Source organism: Gigantopelta aegis, chromosome 10 (genome assembly GCF_016097555.1).
Source record: "Gigantopelta aegis isolate Gae_Host chromosome 10, Gae_host_genome, whole genome shotgun sequence".
In the NCBI taxonomy this organism is placed as follows: domain Eukaryota; kingdom Metazoa; phylum Mollusca; class Gastropoda; order Neomphalida; family Peltospiridae; genus Gigantopelta; species Gigantopelta aegis.
In genome coordinates, this window is record NC_054708.1 from 55,627,234 (window position 1) to 55,651,340 (window position 24,107).

The 24,107-nt window shown below is 36.9% G+C and overlaps 1 protein-coding gene across 1 annotated transcript; it reads right to left on the reverse strand.

The window, feature by feature from the left end:
- Window positions 1–621: 621 nt before the first annotated feature.
- On the reverse strand, window positions 622–22,875 carry LOC121384776 (gamma-aminobutyric acid receptor subunit beta-like). The gene is made up of 9 exons (XM_041515353.1): window positions 22,550–22,875; window positions 21,691–21,816; window positions 19,730–19,747; window positions 15,272–15,478; window positions 6,900–7,154; window positions 5,520–5,672; window positions 4,545–4,730; window positions 2,913–2,960; window positions 622–2,326 (listed from the first exon to the last, which is right to left on the reverse strand). Exons 1-9 carry the CDS (start codon window positions 22,736–22,738, stop codon window positions 2,249–2,251), a joined length of 1,260 nt encoding a protein of 419 aa, XP_041371287.1. The 5' UTR covers window positions 22,739–22,875; the 3' UTR covers window positions 622–2,248.
- Between the last annotated feature and the right edge of the window lie 1,232 nt (window positions 22,876–24,107).

Genomic DNA, 24,107 nt, shown 5'->3' on the forward strand with positions numbered 1-24,107 from the left:
CTTTCCAGTATTGTTCCCATTATAATGGACCAGAACGATTTTAAAAAATATATATATATGAAATTGTAATGTTAAAAGCAGTCTTTCAGGCTAAATATATTCTATTAATTTTACTGATCACCATAGGGGTGGATGACATTCGTATTCTACCTCCCTCCCCTCAGACATCAACTTGCTTTAACCATACCTGGATTACACTACACCTAAATGTAGGACTGTATTACATTTTTAGCATGTCATATATATATATATATATATATATATATATATATACACACACATATACATACATACATATACATATATACATACATACATACATACATAAACGACTGGTTTTGGTATAAATCATATTTTGTAGATGGTTATTTTTTTTTTAATTCTCCAGTTTTTGTATATTGCATAGCAAATTATGATGAGAGTAGTTGCAACTTGTTTTAATTCTGCATTTGTTAAAATATTGACTTTCCCCCCCCCCCCCCCCCCCCCCCCCCCCCCCCCCCCCCCCCCCCCCCCATCACTGTGACGATTCCAAAAGGACTGTTAGGGGAAAGACCTTGTGTGGTGTCGATTGGTGTCTGGTGCAAATATTAAAAGACAACAAAACTGGAATTGCAAGAATATTGTGGCAAATTTATTATTCTTCTCTTGTACGAATCCAGAAAGGTGCTTCTTACAGAAATTGAAAATATTAAATAATAGTTTACATACAAATGCTGTGTCGTTAATGTTTTAACATACTTTAGCTTAACACAATACATGAGCCATACAGTATTGACAATGTAGTATTTGGCATCAAAGAAGAGCCTTGAAATGTACACTTGGTAAATTTAATATGCCAATATCAATACATAATATTAGGGGAGGTGCTCTAGCTTAGGGTCTTCACGAGTCTAAAATACTGGACTAGAATACTAGATAATAATGATACTAAGGAATAAAGTAAAATAGCATTATGCATCTTAATTCCAGTGCTGAACATGGCTGCCAAAGTATGCCATTATATTGCATTCCACTCATTTGACTTTTGTTTTCCCTCTGTGTCTCAATAGTCCAATAATGTAACCGGCATTTTTCAAGCATATGGAAAAATTATGGAAAACTATATCATTAAATGACAGTACTAGAGTCCTATAAATGGACTAGAGTCCTGGCAAACTCGGCCCATGCCCTAGTATTCATGGAGACCCTACTGTAGCCCCCTCCCAATATTACTGGTAGTAATTTTCAAAATTTTATGGGAGAGCATATCCCCAAAACCCCTAGAAGCTGCTTTGTGCCCTCAATCTTAGTTAGCCCCCCCACCCCCCGCAATGTTTTCCTGTTTCCGCTTTGTGCCCTCAATCTTAGTTAGCCCCCCCACCCCCCACAATGTTTTCCTGTTTCCGCTGTGCCTGATAAATCCCTATTTTTGTATTCAGACTGAATAATGCTCGATTCATCACCATTTTTAACACTTTTTTTTTGTTAAGCAAACGAAGTACAATGTAATAAATAATTTTCCATTTTATTTTGTCAAATCTGTACTAGTGAGAAAGCACAGTAGATTATACGAACATACTGGTATATGCACCCTGTAGAGTAGGATGTAGCCCAGTAAGAGAGTGCCCACCTGAGAAACGCTATAGTTTACTGGATTATTTCCCTATACCAAACATTGCTCCACATTTTGTATTAGTACATGTATATCAAACAAATGTTTTAGTTTATCTTGTTTTGTCTGTGTAAAATATATATGTGGGATATGATCATTTGACGCTAAGTATTCTGGGTAGATGGCTTATGTTCCTGTGTTACTTGTTCAGAACAATGAGCTGTACTGGAAAATTATATGAATATAAATATTATTGTCATCATCGACATCTTCATCATCATTTGCTTTATCAGCCAGTTTTCTGCATCAGTCAGATGAATAAGTACATACTACAAAACTGAATGTTCTTGTCTAAATGCATTCTTTCCTGAACAAAACATAGTGGTTCGTATTTGCCACCCTGAACGACATGGTCAGATTGGAAGTACCCCAAGCCCTTTGATTGATCAATGTTCTGGGTTCCTGAATCTGGTATGTTTCTTATACCAACTTTTCCATGATGATCCCATGATTTCCTAACACCCAGTCCATTGCCGATTGCTCAGCCTGTCCTTGCTGACCAGTTCTTTGCTACCATTACATCAGGTTACATGATACATTGCAGATACGAAATGCTTGCTTTTAATTACAGATTCTAACAACTGCAATGAAGGTTCATTCTTCTTCAACCATGAGAGAGGAATATCCCACAGTCAAAAGTACACCATGATGATCCAAATAGTCACGTTTTTTCTGAAAGTACAAACGAAGAAATAATATTCATTATTTAATAATAATTTCTATACATTTCAAGACAAAATTACATTAGTCTCAGATTTATTAAAAACAAACTATTAATAGGTCCACATGAACCTATATAACATTCAGATCAGTTTGAACAACAGTTCCTAGTAATTAAAGTCACATACCCTAGTTTCAACTTGTAAAAATGGACACTAAGTTGAGTTAAATCTACAAACCTGTAACACATTTAGATAACGTTACAATAGAGTTAAACAAGAGTCTGTGACATTGAAATGGGAAAATACCCTTCAAAATAGACTAGAACTGTATTCCATAACCATTAGTTCTGAGATGCACGTGCATTTTTGACAATATGAAAAATGCATTTTATGCTGTTAGAAACACCAGGATAACCAGAAATAATTTGGATGTATGGAAATTGATAATCTAAACAATAAAAGTGAATAAGTGAATGAATGAAGCAATCAATAAATCAATCAATCAAAGAAAATCTAAACTTAATTTTTTAAATTTTAAATTACAAGAAATTATGTTCTCCATATTAACAGTGGGAACCGGTTATTGGAATACATACTCCATACTCTTTGTCCTTCTCTTTCATCTGTCTTCTCTTCTCTAAAGCCTTAAAAAAGAAAAGTAAGAATTTAACATGAAATCAATCTTAATGGAAGAAAAAGGTTGGTTAGTAAACAAAAGTTCTAAGCACTTATGTTGTAATCTAATTTATGGTATAACATTTGTTTTGAATACCATACTTAATAGAAATAGATTATTATTTAACAGTTATAATTAAATATAACTATTAACATGTTAATAGCTGAGTATATAATGTACAAAAACAACCTCAAATAACTAATTAATTGATTAAAATCAATATATTTGCAAGGTCATAAAATAATAACATGAGCCCATTAAACTTACAATTAAAAATGCATAACCAAACATTTAATATAGTAATGCTTACTGGTACTGTGAAAATAAAATAAATAATTCCCTTCAACAAAACCAAGCATAAGAGACATACTTTGTCAATTACACAGGCATCGATACTGTAGTGGGTAATTAAGCCATTGGACTTGATACTGGTTGGTACTTTGCACTCGCGTAGGAAATATGAGGGGGCATGTACCCCCCACTTTTCAGATATTTTGCTTTATATTTGCTTTATAATAGTGTAAAAGTATAAAAGTGTGGCCCCCCCCCCCCCCCCCCCACTTTTTGGCACCTTCCTATGCCACTGCTTGATTTGCATTCCGGTTTCATCGTCCACCCAGAGCAAGCTTTAATGGCCCGATGGGAATGTATATGCATGGTCACTACACCAACTTCACTCTCACTAATCACCCTTTGGTGGGCTCATTGGGCTATTTCTCGCTCTAACCAGTGCACCATGAATGGTATATCAAAGGCCGTATTATGTGCTATCCTGTCTGTAGGATGGTGCATATAATAGATCCCTTGTTACTAATGAAAATTGCAGTGGGTTTCCTCTCTAAACAACTGTATGTCAAATTTACCAAATGTTTGACATCCAATAGATGATGATTAATAAATCAATATGCTCTGGTGATGTCGTTAAACAAAGCAAACTTCTCACTAATCACTAACAACAAACCATTAACCCACTGTCTTGGACAGACAGCTCAGATAGCTGAAGTATGTACCCAGGACAGCTTGCTTAAATCGTAACTGAATATAAGCACAAAACTAAAACTGAAATGAATGAATGAATGAATGAATGAATGAATGAATGAATGAATGAATGAATGAAAGAAAGAAAGAAAGAAAGAAATGTTTTATTTAATGACGCACTCAACATATTTTATTTATGGTTATATAGCGTCAGACATATGGTTAAGGACCACACAGATACTGAAAGAGGAAACCCGCTGTCGCCACTTCATGGGCTACTCTTTTTCGATTAGCAGCAAAGGATCTTTTATATGCACCATCCCACAGACAAGGTAGCACATACCATGGCCTTTGATATAACAGTCGTGGTGCATTGGCTGAAACGAGAAATAACCCAATGGGCCCACTGACGGGGATCGATCCTAGACCGACTGCGCATCGAGCGAGCACTTTAACACTGAGCTACGTCCCGTCCCTAAATAAATGAATGAATGAATGAATGAATGAATGAGTCATATCAAGTACAATTAAGTAGGGTTAAACATGCTTAACATGTCATGATAAAAATACTTACTGTGCCGTATATGTAACAGCCAAAGATGATGTGGAATGCTATTAATATTACAGCAAGTGAGGCCATTATCCACTGGTCCCACTCCACAACCTCGGCAATGTGTAAGACTTTAGAGAGTGCACACATAATAGCACTTTCTGCTGCTTGCAAGGTCAAAAACACAAGAGCCCCAAGAATATATATATCCTGAAATGAAAATCCACCAAATCTTAGTGCCACAATACAATTAAATATATAATAATAATTAAAGACTCACTGGTTATAAGAACAAAACAGACCCCTAACCACCAACCTACCCACTCCCAAAACTCCCCAATAAACACCACCATGTATTTTGTAGTTTTGACTTCTAGTACAAAACCCCATTCCCTATTTACATGTACTCGTCTTTCCACACCAAATATATATTACTGTGGAACTCATAAATACCACCATCCAGTCAGAAGACTTTGTGAAATTACTAATGTATTGCCATGCCAAAATATACAAATCCCTGATGTTGTCCTCATTGATAAACAACATTAGTTTACTAATGCTAGATAAATGTAAGTTGTTGAGTATACTCTGAATCTGTCACTCTGAAAGTGACTGGATGTATATGTCTGGTTTGCAACGTGGTAAAGGGCTCGCCAGATGTGCAGTCGGTTTAGGATCGATCCCTGTTGGTGGGACCATTGGGCTATTTCCCGCTCTAGCCACTGCACCATAACTGGTATACCAAAGGCCATGGTATGTGATACCTTGTCTGTGGGATGGTGCATATAAAAGATCCCTTGCTACTAATGGAAAATGTAGAGGTTTCCTCTCTAAGACTAATATGTAAATAATTACTAAATGTTTGACATCCAATAGCCGATTATCAATAAATCAATTTGCTCTTGTGGTGTCGGTAAACAAACTTTAACTGTCTGGTATACAAAGAAATATATTATATGCATACCAGATAAGTGAAATAAAATACTTCTATGGACTTACAAGATAGGTGAGATAAGATATTGTGGGCAAGGTTGCCTTGACAACCAGTTTGAAAGTTACACCAGTCAGGAACAAGGTGACAGTACAAGCCATTCTGTCAGGGTTGTTTGGGTCAATAGATGTGGTTCCAAATGCAAGCCCTAAAATCAGCAACTAAACAAAAAGAAAAAAGAAAAAAGCTTTTCAACTGGTAGGTACTACATTGTACATCTATAGACTAATCTACTACTAACAACTAACCATTAACCCCTGATATGGACAGACAGTCCAGATAGCTGAGGTGTCCTAAAACCAGTAAACTTGACCTTTAAAGGGACTTTCCTCAGTTTGCAGCCATTGTAAGATGTTGGCGTCTAACAAAGTATTTTTGGCAACTAAAATTACAGATTCAATACATTGTCTTGTTTGAATATCTGTGTCTGTATATCCAATGTGTTTGTGGTTGACTTATATGCCAATCTATGTAGTGGTAACTTTTCATTCTACTTCGTAATACATATTTTTTCATACATACAAAATTATTGGAAGATAAAATGTAGTTTGGGCTACTACAAACTTTAGGACGACAACAAACACTTGTTTAAAAAAAAAAGAAAAAAAGTTTTATTTAATGAAGCACTCAACACATTGTATGTATGGTTATATGGCGTCAGACATATGGTTAAGGACCACACAGATATTGAGATAGGAAACCCGCTGTCGCCACTTCATGGGCTACTCTTTTCGATTAACAGCAAGGGATCTTTTATATGCACCATCCCATAGACACGGTAGTACATACCACAGCCTTTGATATACCAATCGTGGTGCACTGGCTGGAACGAGAAATAGCTCAATGGTCCCACCAACAAGAATAGATCCCACACCGACCACGCATCGAGCGAGTGCTGTACCACTGGGCTACGTCTCACCCCCCTTTGTTTAAATACATATAGTGGTATTCTAAACCGGAAAATATCTTTATAATGTAATATTAGTCATCAAAAAGGATCTGTTAGCGATAACATGTTACAGTGTAACAAACTAAGGGTATGGAAAATAGCCTAGATGTGCTTGCCTGATGTGCGGTCAGTCTGGGATCGATCCCATTTGGACTATTTCTTGTTCTAGCCAGTGCACCAACACTGGTATATAAAAGGCTATGGTATGTGCTATTCTGCCTGTGGGATGGTGCATCTCTTGCTACTAATAAAAAAATATAGCGTGTTTCCTCTCTAAGACTAAAAGTCAGCATTTTTTTACCAAATGTTTGACATCCAATAACCACTGATGATAAATCAGTGCTCTAGTGGTGCAACAAACTAAGGATGGTTCCTGTAATTGGATATAAGCACTAAAATAAATTTTAAAATGAAAGTACACAGAGAGCCGATTACTTACAACAATAACGATATAGTTCCACAGAAAGAATCCGACCTTCCTCTTGACACGACTCTGCACGTGCAGTACCGGGTGTATTGCTGTGCTGGCGTACTCCCTGGTGGTGAACTTGTGAACACACTCCACGTGCTGGTAGATGGACCACTCCTGGGTGTCCTGGAACATGTTGATGTTCACTGTGCTCATCGCATGGGTGTCTTCTATGATGTCAATCTCTTCTATACCTCGGTCACTCGAAACCTGAATCGTCAATTCCTGCACAAAATAAGCACTTACGTAAATTTTATTTATAATATCTCTCAAAATTTAAAAAACCCCAAAACAACTTTTGTATTCAGGTCCTAGGATTTTATGGAAACTATCATTTCTATTACCATGTAGGTAGCATATCGGTAAAATCAAGGAACGGAAATTTTGTTTCCCATGATTATCAACAAAAATAACACACACACACACACACACACACGCACGCACATAGTCAGACCTCATTACAACGACCACGTTCATCCCTGGGTCACTTTGTCGTTATATCGAAATTGTCATTATATCGATTTATTAATCATCGGCTATTGGGTGTCAGTAGTAGCAAGTGATTATTTATATGCACCATCCCACAGACAGGATAACACATACCAAGGCATTTAATATACCAGTTGTGGTGCACTGGCTGGAATGAGAAATAGTCCAATGATCCCACCGACAGGGATGGATCACAGGCCATCATTAAATACTAAGTACTGTATATTATTATTAATCAAAGTGCATTTACAGTCAATCTAATCGATTGGTACCTACTTCGTTTACAAAATGTCATAAAACTAGTAGACGTGATTGTTCGAAGTTAATCCTTTAATTGAATGACGAAAGGTTTATGTTCAAAAGCAATACACGTCTACAGAGTTAGCCGACATCGGTAACTCAGACATCATGTGACACTGTCGGCTCGCGACCTGATCAAGGATGCCAAATGACTGTGTGTACTGCCAACATAATGTCATTATAAAGAAGTGTTTTTAGATGCTGGGTGCACGTTTGTTCTTAATTTGCTTTGTCGGTGTCGGTAGGTGTGAATTCCGGTGTAATGAACAAAATAACATTGGTGTTCCCGACAATTTGTGGTCAGATGGTGTAAATGTCGTAGTAATACCATGTATTACCATATTTATTTCCATCAGTGGAACCGAAAAAGTGTTTCACATGAAATTTGAAATCCTATGGCCTGTGTATTATGTCTATGAGCTCTCTAAAAATAAGGGGGCGGGACATAGCCCAGTGGTAAAGCGTTCGCTTGATGCGAGGTCGGTCTAGGATCGATCCCCGTCAGTGGACCCATTGGGCTATTTCTCATCCCAGCCAGTACTCCACAACTGGTGTAACAAAAGCCGTGGTATGTACTATCCTGTCTGTGGGATGGTGCATATAAAAGACCCCTTGCTGCTAATTGAAAAGAGTAGCCCTTGAAGTGGCGACAGAGGGTTTCCTCTCTTAATATCTGTGTGGTCCGTAACCATGTCTGACGCCATATAACCGTAAATAAAATGTGTTGAGTGCATCGTTAAATAAAACATTTCCTTCCTCTAAGAATAATGCCAGTGGTATTTCTTCATAAACTCCTCCCATATCCACAAACCTGTGGTAGAAACTAACACGAACACTCTAGACCAGGGCAAGTAGGAACTGCTAGGGACAAGTACAATTTAAATCTTGTTAGTCCCCCAGCCCAGATGGATAAGCTCCATTATGCAGTAATGCTAAGATTTGTTTTCCCAGGATTAGTCACAAATGGGACATATCTGTCGGTCACATGGTTCCAACCAATAAGTGATTTTGCTGCCTCAACAAATGCAAAATGAATTAACAGAATGAGTTCCTAAAATGCACCCACAGTACGACAAAAAGCCCAAAACATATATAATCGTTATATGATTGTGACGGTACATGCTCTTAATTTCTTTTCGCCTGTGGCGATATTAATTGTTTTAGAAGGCCGTGTGCAGTTCCAAATTGCACTTAAGCCCAGGTGGGCAACTTGTTACGTGATACCTTTGCGCGACGGTCATCGAGCTGTACTTCTAATACACACCCAGAGCCAGGTGCGGAGGCCATGTGGCGAGTAGTTATGTAATACCTCCGCGAGTGCGGTTTTTACAACCGTGATTTGGCAACGATGGCGACAGCCAGTCTGACGATCAGAGAAAAATATACCGACTCTGGGAGAGGTGGAATATCAGATGATAGGTGAGGTACCGCATTGTACCCCCAGGCGATATTCGCTGTCTCTGAGAGTTTTGAATAAATAGCTAGGATTTTAGATATATCGACGAGAACCATAGGAAGGTATCCCGGGGGAACGTTGTCCGTCCGGACTTTGGTAAATATATTATTTCTGCTCTGTTGTATAACCTTGATGTGATTGATGTGACTTTAAATATTTTAATACTGTATTATACCAATATTCTTTAGACAGTGTCTTCGGTCATCTGACGAAGTAAATCGTAGACTTTTTGTTCTAACATTATACGAGTATTTGGTAATATAAAGCTTAGCCAGTCATCCTAGAAGACCTAGGTAAACTGCAGGTTATTGTCTTTATTGTGATAGGTACCAGTATTAATTCTGTGTTACAAGGTTACTGAATGAGTAGTTAAGGGTTAATTAAAAATTAACCAGTTAGGAATAGTGTTGTAATTCCTTTATTAATTAAGTTCCCCTGGAAGCGTTTCTCCATTATCGCACGTGTGTGTGCTAGCGTTTCTCAATTATCACACATGTGGGTGTTGTGTCACGGTGAAGTGATTAGCATATTGTGTAAACCAGACACTTAGAGATTAACTAATTAAGTGATCAGTTCTGGGTTGTTATTATTGTTGTTATTAATTAACTACTGCGGCAGTACATTTGTCAGCGTAGGTTAATACAGATTCCAAAATGTATTGTGTTTTTGTTATGTTTTCTAGTGAACTAAACGTGCTATAATAATATATACTTTATATAAGATCTTATCTCTGATCATACCTAGACGAGCCAACGCGGGTATATACTGCCTGTTACAGAGAGATCTAATAGATATACAGTTAGGAGAGATATTTGGATAATCGTGTTTCATTCAGTTACGGGTATTATAGAATCCCCATGACAGGAGTAGAAAATTGGGGCACTCGTCCCGGATCTGAAACGGGACATGCATATTTAAAAAAGTATTGTTTGTAAATGGGGGCTTTATAAATTAATTTTACAAAATAACTAGAAGTAGCAACGTTGTTCACTAGAAAATTAATTAATAATAAGTGCGTCATATCTAAACATGGATAAGAATTTGCTGGATAGGCCTACGCTTAGTGTAGTGGAGATTAAGCGAGCACGTAAGGCCGAGTTAGTTGAAATCGTGGGTGAGTGAGAAATTGATTTAACATCAGCTAAAACCTTAGGAGATATAAGGACAATTATTATCCAGGAAGTTTTTGGTGATAGTACTGTTATGGAAGAAAGTGAGATTGTTCCAGAGATAGAGATAAATGACTTGAGTATGGAACAACAGTTAGCTTTTAAAAAGCTTGAGTACGAAAGAGAAGAACATGCATTAGATAGAGAGAGAGAGAGAGAAAGAGAAGAGAGGAATAGAGAAAAAGAAGATAGAGATAGAGAAGATAGAGATAGAGATAGGGAAGATAGAGAGAAGGATAGAGAAGAGAGAGAGATAGAGAGAGAGAGAGAGAAGAGAGAGATAGGGATAGAGAATTCCAGTTAGCAAAATTAAAAGTGGAACATGAGTTAAAGTTGAATACTGAAGAAGTTAGACGTGAGGCAGGAAATGGTTTTAACATGTCGGAGGCTTATAGATCAGTGCCTGTATTTGATGACCAGGAGGTAGATATGTACTTCCAACTTTTTGAACGGGCCGCTAAGCAGCTAAATTGGCTGCAGTCAAATGGACATTGTTAGCCGTGTCTAAGTTTAAGGGGAAGGCTAGTGTAGCTTACAATTCAATGAGTGATGAGTGAGCAAGTCAGTACGACCTAGTTAAGGCTGCAGTGTTGAGGGCTTATGAATTACGACCTGAGGATTATCGTTTACGGTATAGCGAGTTGAGAAAAACGCAGGGTCAGTCTTATAGTGAGTTTGTGGCTAAGATGGCAGGGATGTTTGATAAATGGGTGGTTTCTCATCAGGCAGAGTCATATACCGAGTTACGGGAGTTGTTGATCTTACAGGACATTAAAAATGGATTACCAGTTAGCTTACGTATTCACTTAGAGGATCGTGAAGTCAAAAAGATAGAGGAGGCAGGCATAGTGGCAGATGATTACGTGTTAATACACAAAGCTCAGGCAGTACAGGGTAGCTCTTTACAACAGGGTGATAAGACGAAATTTCAGCCAGGTTTTTCCCGGGAAAATAACTATCGGGGAGAGTCTTCTAGTTGGTCAGCTAGTCAGGCAAGGAATGCACCTGGTGGGCAAAGTAAGGATAAGCCTGCATTATCAGCCAATGCACGAACTTTTCGTCCACATTGCAGTTACTGTAAAAAGGATAACCATCTTGTCGGGGACTGTTTTGAAAGGAAACGCGATAATGCGCAAGTGGTCGGTTTAGTGAGGTCAGCTCCGTTAGCGAGAGAGTTAATGGTTAGTCCCATGGCAGAGAAAGTAAACCCGTATGTATCCACTGGTATGGTTTGTGATGTGAAACAAGAATTGAGTCCCAAGGCAATACCAATCTATCGAGACACAGGCTGTAATCTGTCGCTTATAATGTCAAAGTGTTTAGCTGGTATTAAGAATTCAGATACAGGACGTAGTTTGGCCTTAACCTCGGGTTACTGGAGAAAAAATGGTTGTCCGGTTACATAACGTTTTCTTGTGTTCGAAGTTTGTGACGGGACCAGTTGTTATGGGTGTTGTAAAGGACTTGCCTGTTGAAAACATAGGAGTTTTGTTGGGTAATGATTTGACTAGTCAGTGTTGTCAGCCGAAATGTGACCAATTGTTAATGAAAGACAGCCCTTTACCCATAAAAGAGTGTGAGGTTGATGAGGTTAGTTATCCTGCGTGTGTAAAGAATAGGGCTATGGCCAGAAGGGTAACACGAGACCCCGAGGATATTTGTGATTTGTCTGATACGTGTGTTAGCCATGAAATTGAAGTGGATGAGGTTATCAGTAAAATGGTAGATAAGTCAACTGAGGAATTAAATGTGGTGGAACCTGTTGATCTCCCGCAGAGGGGAATTGAACCAGTTGTGTTTGATAGAGGGGATTTACCTTGTAATAGACAAGAGTTAATTCTAGAGCAGGGGGGCTGATCCAAAATTGTTGGCAGCTCGCACTACATTGTTAACAGAGAGTGAGATGGAGGATCAGATGTCAGGTTATGATATGGACAAGGGAGTATTAATGAATAAGAGTGTTAGAGATAGGAAGGCTAGGAAGCAACTGAGCCATGCTCAGAGCAAAATAAAATCAGTGTTTGATAGGAAGACTAGGAGTCGGGAATTTAAACCAGGGGATAAGGTGCTGCTGTACCTTCCCATTAAACGGGGTTCATTGCAGAACAGGTATTTCGGGCCCTATGTTGTGCACAAACAGGTTAATGAGACAGGGTATGTGATAAACACTCCTGATAGGGTTAGGAAAAGTAGGTATTGTCACATAAATTTACTAAAAGGTTATTTTGACAGACTGCCGATAGTTCCAGTGCTACCCGTCCAAATTGAGAGTCACTCAATTTCCTGTGATGACGTCAAGACTGCAGAGATCAAATTAACCAACAGCCAGATTCTAGCAGACTTGAACCCCCAGCGAGCAAAGTTGCCTACGTTGAAACAAGACAATGTTTCCATTTGTCAGAACCTTCCAACGGTTACCAATACCTTAAGCCAAGATGTGCGCTTGGAACCCAACGCTACACCGATTCGACAGCATGCCTATCGGAGAAAACCTGGAAAATGTGCGACGCTGAAAAAGAAGGAAACGAAGTTCCATTGGTCAGGTGAATGTGAGAAGTCATTCAACCGTCTCAAGCAGAGGCGCTACTCATCTCCCGTGATGGCAGCACCAGACTACCGAATGCCGTTCAAGCTAGCTGTGGGTGCCAGTGACGTGGGTGCTGGAGCTGTGCTGTTCCAAGAAGACGAAGACGGACTGGACCATCCGAATGAAAGCCTCCAACCAGAGAGTTTTGTGATGGAGTCTTCTTCTGCAAGAATACCCAATTACCATTGAACATATCAAGGGCACATCCAATGTAATTGCTGATGCCCTGTCCCGAAGTTGAACGTTATGATAATGTGTTGACATTCTTGATTTCTGTTTTGTTTATATATATTTTATTTGTATACCAGGGACTGAGAGACTCAGTGTGATTACTGGTAGTCACCTTATTATTACATGTGTTATAAATGCCCGTATGCGTCGGTTAACGCACCTTTTTGTTTTAATGTAGTATATTTCCCTATTCCTAGAGTAGAGGAAATATCCTTTTTGAGGTGGGGGTGTGTGACGGTACATGCTCTTAATTTCTTTTCGCCTGTGGTTATATTAATTGTTTTAGAAGGCCGTGTGCAGTTCCAAATTGCACTTAAGCCCAGGTGGGCAATTTGTTATGTGATACCTTTGCGCGATGGTCATCGAGCTGTACTTCTAATACACACCCAGAGCCAGGTGCGGAGGCCATGTGGCGAGTAGTTAAGTAATACCTCCGCGAGTGCGGTTTTTACAACCGTGATTTGGCAACGATGGCGACAGCCAGTCTGACGATCAGAGAAAAATATACCGACTCTGGGAGAGGTGGAACATCAGATGATAGGTGAGGTACCGCGTTGTACCCCCAGGCAATATTCGCTGTCTCTGAGAGTTTTGAATAAATAGCTAGGATTTTAGATATATCGACGAGAACCATACGTGTAGGAAGGTATCCTGGGGGAACGGTGTCCGTCCGGACTTTGGTAAATATATTATTTCTGCTCTGTTGTATAACCTCGATGTGATTGATGTGACTTTAAATATTTTAATACTGTATTATACCAATATTCTTTAGACAGTGTCTTCGGTCATCTGACGAAGTAAATCGTAGACTTTTTGTTCTAACATTATACGAGTATTTGGTAATATAAAGCTTAGCCAGTCATCCTAGAAGACCTAGGTAAACTGTAGGTTATTGTCTTTATTGTGATAGGTACCAGTATTAATTCTGTGTTACAAGGTTACTGAATGAGTAGTTAAGGGTTAATTAAAAATTAACCAGTTAGGAATAGTGTTGTAATTCCTTTATTAATTAAGTTCCCCTGGAAGCGTTTCTCCATTATCGCACGTGTGTGTGCTAGCGTTTCTCAATTATCACACGTGTGGGTGTTGTGTCATGGTGAAGTGATTAGCATATTGTGTAAACTAGACACCTAGAGATTAACTAATTAAGTTATCAGTTCTGGGTTGTTATTATTGTTGTTATTAATTAACTACTGCGGCAGTACATTTGTCAGCGTAGGTTAATACAGATTCCAAAGTGTATTGTGTTTTTGTTGTGTTTTCTAGTGAACTAAACGTGCTATAATAATATATACTTTATATAAGATCTTATCTCTGATCATACCTAGACGAGCCAACGCGGGTATATACTGCCTGTTACAGAGAGATCTAATAGATATACAGTTAGGAGAGATATTTGGATAATCGTGTTTCATTCAGTTACGGGTATTATAGAATCCCCGTGACAATGATATAAAAATGTAATGAGGCTTATAATGGTACTAGCTAATAATATACTGATTCTAAAGTTAATCACTATCCCACATGTAAATACAAATATTAAATAAATTAAAACATATAATCAAATAAGTAGTTACGGACTTAAAAAAATGGTTTTTAACAAAGCAATCTGGTTGTTTTTGCCATTTCAAAAATGATCACAAGTAAGAGACACATTAGTTTACAATATATGCCATCTTAAGAATGAAATTAAAAATTAAGCAGACATACTCACCAGGCCCTCCAATCCATAATATGATGCATGGTCAGTCTAGGATCGATCCCAGTCAGTGGACCTATTGGGCTATTTCTCGTTCCAGCCAGTGCCCCACAACTGGTGTAACAAAGGCCGTGGTATATACACTATCCTGCCTGTTGGATGGTGCATATAAAAGATCCCTTGCTGCTAATCAAAAAGAGTAGCCCATTGAAGTGGCGACAACAGGTTTCCTCTCTCAATATCTATACAGTCCTTCACCATATTTCCGACACCATATAATCATAAAATAAAAAATTTGTTGAGTGCGTCGTTAAATAAACAATTTCCTTCCTTCCAATCCATAATAATAATAAAAAGATTGAGTGATTTCTCTGTGATCAGTACTTATTCTGATATGAATATTTTACAAACCTGGATATCGAATGGAAAATGTTCAAGTTCAAGGTTTTCTCTGAACTTTCCATCAAATTTCCAAAGTAGTACGACAACTGCATGGTTATAGCCTGACTCTTGGAACTTGACATTGTAGGTTTTCACTTCCATGTGAAATTCTTCAATAACATTAGTGATGATTAACTTGGGGTTCCAATACTTCTTTTCATCATACAGCGGTCTATCCTAAAATAAATCATTAGTATAGACGTCATTTAACTTGGTAATCATTAATATAGATGATTTTTAACTCTGAAATTATGAACATAGTGATGACGGAGTACTCGGATATTCTCAATATTTTATCACAGGTTTACTTGAGTTTTATTTCATTGTACGGGGTGGTGTATCAGCCTTTAGAATAATTAGCATTTCTGTAATTAAATAAAGTTTATCAGTGCAAGGATGAAGACAGTGCAGAGATATAAACTGCCAAATTAGGATAAGATAATGAGAATCTATGACGAGTGTTTACTGGAGATTGGGAAATCCCAACCCAAGAGATAACAAATGTTTGTCTAAAACATGTTATTCTTAAGATGGCATATACTGTAAACTAATGTGTCTCTACTTGTGATCGTTTTTGAAATAGCAAAAAAAACACCCAACTCATATTCATTTGTTAGAAACCATTTTTTGTTTTATCCTTAACTACTTGTTTGATCATATGTTTTAATTTATTTAATATTTTTATTTACATGTGGGATAGTGTTTAATTTTAGAATCAGTATATTATTAGCTAGTACCATTATATGCCTCATTACATGTTTATATCTTAAGTTTTATATATTTGTTTTGGGTTTTTTGGTCATATCTTGGGTGCATTTAGCAACTCAGTCTGTTAATTCATTTTGCATTTGTTGAGGCAGCAAAATCACTTAGTCCCACCATTATTGGTTGGAACCATGTGACCGACAGATATGTCCCATTTGTGATCTAATCCTGGAAAAACAAATCTTAGCATTACTGCATAATGGAGCTTATCCATCTGGGCTGGGGGACTAACAAGATTTAAATTGTACTTGACCATAGCAATTTCTACTTGCCATGGCCTAGAGTGTTCGTGTTAACTTCAACCACAGGTTTGTGTATATGGAAGGAGGACTTTATGAAGAAATATTTTTAGAGAGCCCACAAACATAACAAAGAAGTATTTCTTAAAGGTGCTATGTCAAAGTTGAAACTACAATATTTAGTTATTTTGTCATTTATTTGTAATAAATAACTACAAATTAATCAATCCCACGCATAATCTTTCCATAAGATACAAGAGGGGTTTTCCGAATAATTTATGACTAAATATAGCATGGCTCCCTAGCTTTGTTTCTTTTGTCAGCTGACCATAAAGAATTCTGGGTAAACTTAGTGTGTTGAATGTGTACACAAAAAACAGTGACGTCACTAGTTAATGCGTATGAAACACTCGAGATTCCACACTAAAAAACCCCAAATTCTACTGGATAATATAAGGAGGATAAAGACAGAAAAGAGGACAGACAGATAACAACAAGAACTTGCCAGCTTTACCTCCCGTATAATACACAAATTGCAAACAAGTCTCCCATGAGTTGCCCTGCTACGATCTCAATAGATCAAGCCCTTTTAAAGGCCACTACTGGGACAACCTAGGGAGACAAACATCAATAGATATCAGTAGGCTAAGTTCCAATAACGAGCTACTCTTGGCATACTAAATTCAAAATTATACGTAGCCCAAATTCCTTCATTAAAACTGCACAACCTTTCTTTTTAGCTTAATCCTACAGGACTTTCAAAATTCCATAGCAACAAAACTACCCCCTGCCTACTATCGACCCCAGTCGGGCTGCTGGTGCTCTCTTGCACCTGCCAGTGCAGGCGGTCCCCTCTCCCACCCACAGGTGTGTGCTACAACAGCTTGCTCTGAATGTGCACATAACACCCTCTGACCTGACCTGGTAAATGGAATTATTTAATTGTGATTTCAGGCAAAACAATTGTGTATCTAGGATGGGAATATGCCTATCTCTCAAAGACATGAGGGATTGATTATCTGTCTTGCCAGTCTACATATAGTTAAACGGCACAATAAAAAAAAAAAAAATTAATAAAAAAATTAATAACAAGGAAACAATTTCCCTACCTTTTGTAGTACATTTTGAAGGCTGACAACAAAACTGGTTATATCCACTTGTTACCAAAATGAGTTTTCTTTGGATCATACATAAAATAGGAGGGATGAAAAGTTAAATAATTTAAATAAATAAACAAAATATTGGGTGGGTTTTTTTTAGGATTTAACCATTTTTATTTTTTAACTTGTTAATCTGAAAATGATGACTCAGGCATCGAAATAAGCCTGGTAGTGGTAACCCATGTACAGATTAGCATAAATTATGTGCTTGGTATGAAGTTTACAATTTCCATTGTAAGTCCTTCATTCATATCCACTATTCTCATTGTACTGATCTACATTTGTATGTAATTTATAATTAAACAACATATACAACTGATCAGAGAACGAAATCGGTAGTGTCGTGGTTAAGCCATCGGACATAAGGCTGGTAGGTACAGGGTTCACAGCCCAGTACTGGCTCCCACCCAGAGCGAGTTTTAACAACTCAGTGGGTAGGTGTAAGACCACTACACCCTCTTCTCTCTCACTAACCACTAACAACTAATACACTGTCCTGGACAGACAGTCCAGATAGCAGAGGTGTGTGTCCAGGACAGTGTGCTTGAACCTTTTATTGGATATAAGCATGAAAATAAGTTGAAATTAAAATTAAACGAATTGATCAGAATCTAGCTTTTTTTCAAAAAGATGTGTGGAGAACTGAGTGCCGTTCTCGACTTCCTTGACATGTGGAAACCTCCTGGTAATCTGAACGACATTTCTTGACTTGTTTAAATGCCTGTGCCTGCAAATTGATAAACAGTTACAGTTGTCAGCCCTCAATTTGTTAAAGAATATAACAAATGATGTCATGCAGCTTGTCTTGACAGGTTGAAATACAGCATCTACTATACAGAAAATAGGGAGAATAACCTAGATCAACCTTCAAAACACAATGTTTTTTTGTTTTTTTAAAACAGCATGCAACCCAATATTTATATTCTATCAAAACTAATAAAACATGCATACAATGGATTAGTTTACAAATAATACTAGTAATAAAAAAACAAATTGCTTACAAGATTAGCTAACTAAGCATCATGTTTAAACAAAAGTACTGGTGAGGTACATGATACGCCCACCAGGAGTTTGATGGAAAACCACAGATATTAAGAGAATAACCAATGAGCTATGAGGAATTATAAATTATCTATCCCGAGTGAATGAATGTTGTAAACCCGAGCCTTTGGTGAGAGTTTTACAACATTCATGCACGAGGGACAGATAATTCGTAACTCCTCGTAGAAAGTTGGTTATTCTTTTTATTACCCATTGTCAATTTTAACTGATTTTTAATGAAACAATTCCTCTGCAGTCTACAACAAAGCCATCAGCCATTACGTCATATAATCTTATGCACAATACATGATGTAATGAAGTGACGTCATAGTATAACAGTGTTCTTTTTACAGCCAAATGTTTACAGTACAAAATAATACGGCTTTAGTTGCATTAGAAAATAATTATTTATATATACTACTAAAGTCGCTGCTTATGAAAATATACCATTTCATGTTTACGAAACAAATGAGTCCATTTTTTTCTGTAAATCTTTGTAGATCATATAACATATGTGTAATCTGACTCATGAATGGAAACATATGAAAGAAAGTGAAGTTCCGGCCATGGCAAGCAACCAACCAAACGTCGTGACTTTTAAGTCAGCCAATCAGTGGCTGTAGAAGCAATCACACATTGTGCAGAGATCGAACAAATATTACCCCATATATTTGAGCCCATATGGGTAATAATAATAAATATGTTACGGGTATGATTCAATTCTAATTATGACCTAGTTATTGTATGTGACACACCACCATCCCAAGTTCTTCCTACATGTGAGGTTTGATGGTCTTGTATGCATCTGTATGCAAGATATGGTCCAGACACAGATTTACTGTTATGTGCAGTAGACTGTGATAAGTAGGTCACAATGACCTAGTAATAGTACGCGACACACTGCCATCCCAAGTTGTTCCTACATGTAAGGTTTGATGGTCCTGTATGCATCTGTATGCAAGATATGGTCCTGACAAGGATTTACTGTTATGTGCAGTAGACCGTAAAAAGTAGGTCACAGTGACCTAGTAATAGAACGTGACACACTGCCATCCCAATTTGTTCATACATGTGAGGTCTGATGGTCCTGTATGCATCTGTATGCAAGATATGGTCTGGACAAGAAAAAGTTAACGGATGGATGCCATACCATAATACGACCCATCATAGATGGGCGTATAAAAATGAGTCAATCTACAATGAACACATGGTACAGTACTTACATCTTGATGACTAGCCACCTACAATAAAGTATACATAAAACATCATTAAATAATGCAATGTTTTAGACTATTAAAATTAAGTACTTAAATTTATAAATTACACATTTATTTTTATTTGATTTTCATAGAATGTTTTTAAGATGTAATGTCAATGCAGGTCTTGTATTTTAAGGTGGGCAATTGCCAATGCCAGCCATAGCTCACATAAAGTGCCTGCCTATCCCTGAAGTGTTAAAACATTACCCACCTACAGAAGTACCCTTCAGTTTTAAGGTTCCAGCCAGTGCACCACAACTGATATATCAAAGGCCGTGGTATGTGCCATCCTGTCTGTGGGAAAGTGCATATAAAAGATCTCTTTCTGCATTAGAAAAAAATGTAGGTTTTCTCTGATGACTTCGTATCAGAATTACCATGTTTGACATCCAATAGCCAATGATTAATTCATCACTGTGCTCTAGTTGTGTCATTAAACAAAACAAACTTCTTCAGTTTTAAGATGAATATAATGTTGAGATTCTGTAAACATATCCACGTGCCCTCAAACTTCTTATTGAAACTGTTAGAAAGTTTAATGTAATGTTTACATTTCTTGTATTTTTCCAACATAAATTGTAATAATATTAACAGCAGCTTTAAACATTGTACATGTATAATAACGTAAAGAAATGTCTTTATAAAGGCTAAGCCTTTTGACCAATTACAAATGTTAAATATTAACCAAAATAAATATTTGTTTAAATCACCATGTTAAAATCAAAGTATTGCTGTCCTGTATAATTTTTAACTCACCTTTAATAAAGGATCCATGAGATATTTAAAACAAATACCAGTAACCTTCTGTATGTACCATACCAATCCTGATCTTATTGATATAACTTTTATACAGAAGAGCAACTAAGTGAATGTGTACATATGTAAGCGGAAGGCTAAGCCTAATTTCAACATACAAAAGAAGTCATAAAATAAAATGGGAAATATCAAATGAATAGCTTTGAAATACAGACAATTGAGTCAACACATATGTACTTTTAAGGAGGCCTTGAATTGTTCTCAGTCAGTTAAAAACAGCTTGCCTAAACCCTAAAAACATTATTTAGGCAGACTTTGGGCCGAAAATATTTTGAGGGTATATAATAAGAACAAGTGCCCCTGCTAGGTGGTTATGGATTTGAAATCTTTACTGCATTTCATGTACTTTGACAAATTTTAAACAGCTTACTATAATCTTTCTAAAAATTGTACTAAGAAATTATTAATTTCCAAGATTTTAGGGTATGTAATTTTACCCTTCGTACCCTGTGTTAGATTATAATAGTTAGATGACAACTTTCAGTTATGTGATTTTGCCGACATGTTACTCATATTGAAAATGATTGTTTTCATGAAATGCGAAGGCCTTAAACACTAAGAAGCCATATTTTAGAATGTTAAACACATATATTTCTCCCCTGTATCTGATTAATAGTTTCTGACACACGTCCTTTTATAGATAGTTTTTCTGACACGAGTCTCAAAAAAAAAATCAATCCTTGTCAGAAAAAAGGATGAGTGCCAGAAATATTTTCTAGCTCAATTATTCTTATAATTTTAGTATAATTGTTATAAAATTCATGCATTTTATTTTTGTACCGTGAAGTCACTCCTCTCGGCTGATATACGTTACTTCACTAAAAGGAATGGATGCAGCATTACATATTACATGACGTCAGGTACTACCTTTGCTTAGAGCATGACATAATCAACAAGTAGCAACGGTGGACTACCTCCTAAACGATGAGTCCAAATGGCCAATGAAAAGGGTGAATGACCATGTAGGGGATGTGTTCTAGATGTGTTTTCTAGCACGGCTTTCTGGCACCTTTTTACTGGTTGAGTGAACTAGAATAACTGTTAGTTAAATGGAAGAAATCATAACTTGTGGAGTGTAGCTAAAATGTTTTCAAACAAACTGATTCTACCCTCTCAGAGAAATCTAAAGCAGGTTCTTCCCATTTGGCTTGAACAAGGACCTCAGCATCAAAGTCTTGACTTAATGTATTAATGTCTCCAATCTTTAAAAATGTACATTTCACTTCAACAGTCACCTAAAATAAAAATAAACAGTTTAAAAATAAAACAGGCATCTAGAGGAAAACAACATTTAATATAAAAAAACACCAAGCGACAACACTGTTTCAGTTTGTGAAAATAGCAAATAAGAAGTCACTACTCTATAGTGTCAATATGATTCTAATTTACTGATTACAATTGGTTTACTTAACAGTTGATCAGTGTGAACTTGACCATAAAATATTTTATGACTACTAATCAAGTATGAGATTTATAAATGAGAAATAAATAACTTGTGGCAAATTCTATAGTATGAAAAAAGGCGTTCCCTGTGAGACGGACTATAGACGGACATTTGGACAAATGTCTGTCTATATAGTCCGTCTCATCCTACAAAAATGTTTTTGTAAATAATTTGTTTGGTTTGATGTAAGAAAAAAGTAAGTGCTTTTGAAACAAATACAAAATCTTTTTAAAATTGTGCAATTTAGAAAACAATCGACTCAGAAATAAATAACTTGTAGTAAATTCCATAGTATGAAAAAAAGGTGTTCCCTGTGGGAAGGACTACAGTGCTCTTGCAGTTGAGTACTCAGGCTAGTGCCCAGGGTAGCTTCCAAATTGAAACAATCTATTTACCACACGTAGTTCAGTATTTAGTAATAAGTATTTGTCAAATAACTTTAAACATTTTAAAAAATAATAATAAAAATATAATATTTAGCATATTTTGTGTAGGTTTATCCCATTTAATGCATGTTAACCTACCATATCGTCTCGTTCACGTCTGATCGTGAAGTCGTTTGCAAGGGTTTTTTTAAGCTCAGGTAACATACGACTTGCTAAATTATGTAAAGAAGATGCTGCCTCATTCATGAGAAAAGCGGTGTCTTGTAGCGAATGCACGAGTGTTTTTCCAGTTTCGTTAAGTTGCTGAATAGAAATATCTGAAGACATTATACTGTATTTCCAGCATCAAGAATCCAGTACTAAGTTTACATAACTATACATTTAACTAGGAAAATCGTTTATACGAACATTTTAACATTCGATATTATTATTATATATTCCACAAAATAATAAACTTGCTAAATATTTTTGACCGATGATACCAAGGGAGTTAACTCCTTATGTTACACGCGTTATTTAACGTTGTTACGTTTGATGATGTTTCGGTAGTCCACCTGACGTCGGAATACTATTGTTGCAATATTAGATCGGAAAATCAGATATAACTAAAAGCGACGCCCACACGATACGAGTGCCTTATATGATAATAGTCACGAGGATAACCGATTGCATAAAAAAAAAACCCAAAAATAAATGAAATACCCCTTTTTACCAGTACTTTTGCTACAAAAATGTGTATGACATACCTACCAAAGTTGTCTCTTAAATGCAGCAGAATGCAGGAAATGGCATCTAGAATTCAAAAATTTGCCCCCGGACCCCCCCAAACCCCAAAGCACACCCTCGCTTCGATCGGGTCGACATTCGCCTCCCCAATATTAATTTGTTTCCGACGCCTCTGTTTTAACGAAACCTTTTTAGTAATATAATTCTCTTTGCTAATGTGCTTAGATAGTGCGCTTTCATTCACAATTAGTGGACAATGTCATTGGTGTTACAAGTTTGTCCATGCACTGTTAAAATATATAATAGAAGAATTAGCATAGGGTAATTGCGGGTGGAATGATGGAAATACATGGCCAACTCCTTTTTCCCGAATATCTATATTGTTATTTTGAGGATTTTCTCCAGTACTGGGGGAATGACAGTTGCCCCCTGCCCCCACCCACCCACACGTCTCGTACATTAATTTTATGAACACCAAATACAATATATTATTGTAAGGTGCTTTTTTTCCTAGCTTAGCATATTTTTTTTTAGAATGATTTGGAAATTAAGGGACATATGAAGCATCATAGTTTCATAATGGCACTTGGGATAAAATAAACGTTTTGTTGGAATGTAAAGAGTATACCCTTAATTGCATGTAGTCATTTACTAGTACGGAAATAATGTTAAAAGAGAATCCTTAAAATTTAATGTCACACTTTGAAGTGCACACAAAGAGTCTTACTTAATAAAGGATAGAACAGTTTAAAAAAAAAAAAAACCCAACCCCCCCAAAAACCCCAACAAAACAAACAACACAACAACAACCCCTAAATCACAGCTTGTTGGTGCCTTAGGATCAACATAGTGGATATCCTTCACAAATTACCATATATTATCTTTAGAGTTGAAATATATTATCAAAGAAAACGGAAAATAACTTACCTCGATGCATTGGTATTTTGCCTTTCGCTCGCTTCGGAGCTCG

What these genes read in the sequence shown, in the direction of transcription:
- LOC121384776 (XM_041515353.1), bottom strand. Translation starts at nt 22,738, where the DNA reads ATGTCTTCAGATATTTCTATTCAGCAACTTAACGAAACTGGAAAAACA. An exon ending in GACGTGAACGAGACGATATG is followed by an intron (nt 21,817 to 22,549) that starts GTAGGTTAACAT and finishes TTTTTATTTTAG; the next exon opens with GTGACTGTTGAAGTGAAATG. An exon ending in TATCTTATCTCACCTATCTT is followed by an intron (nt 4,731 to 5,519) that starts GTAAGTCCATAG and finishes TTTTCATTTCAG; the next exon opens with GATATATATATTCTTGGGGC.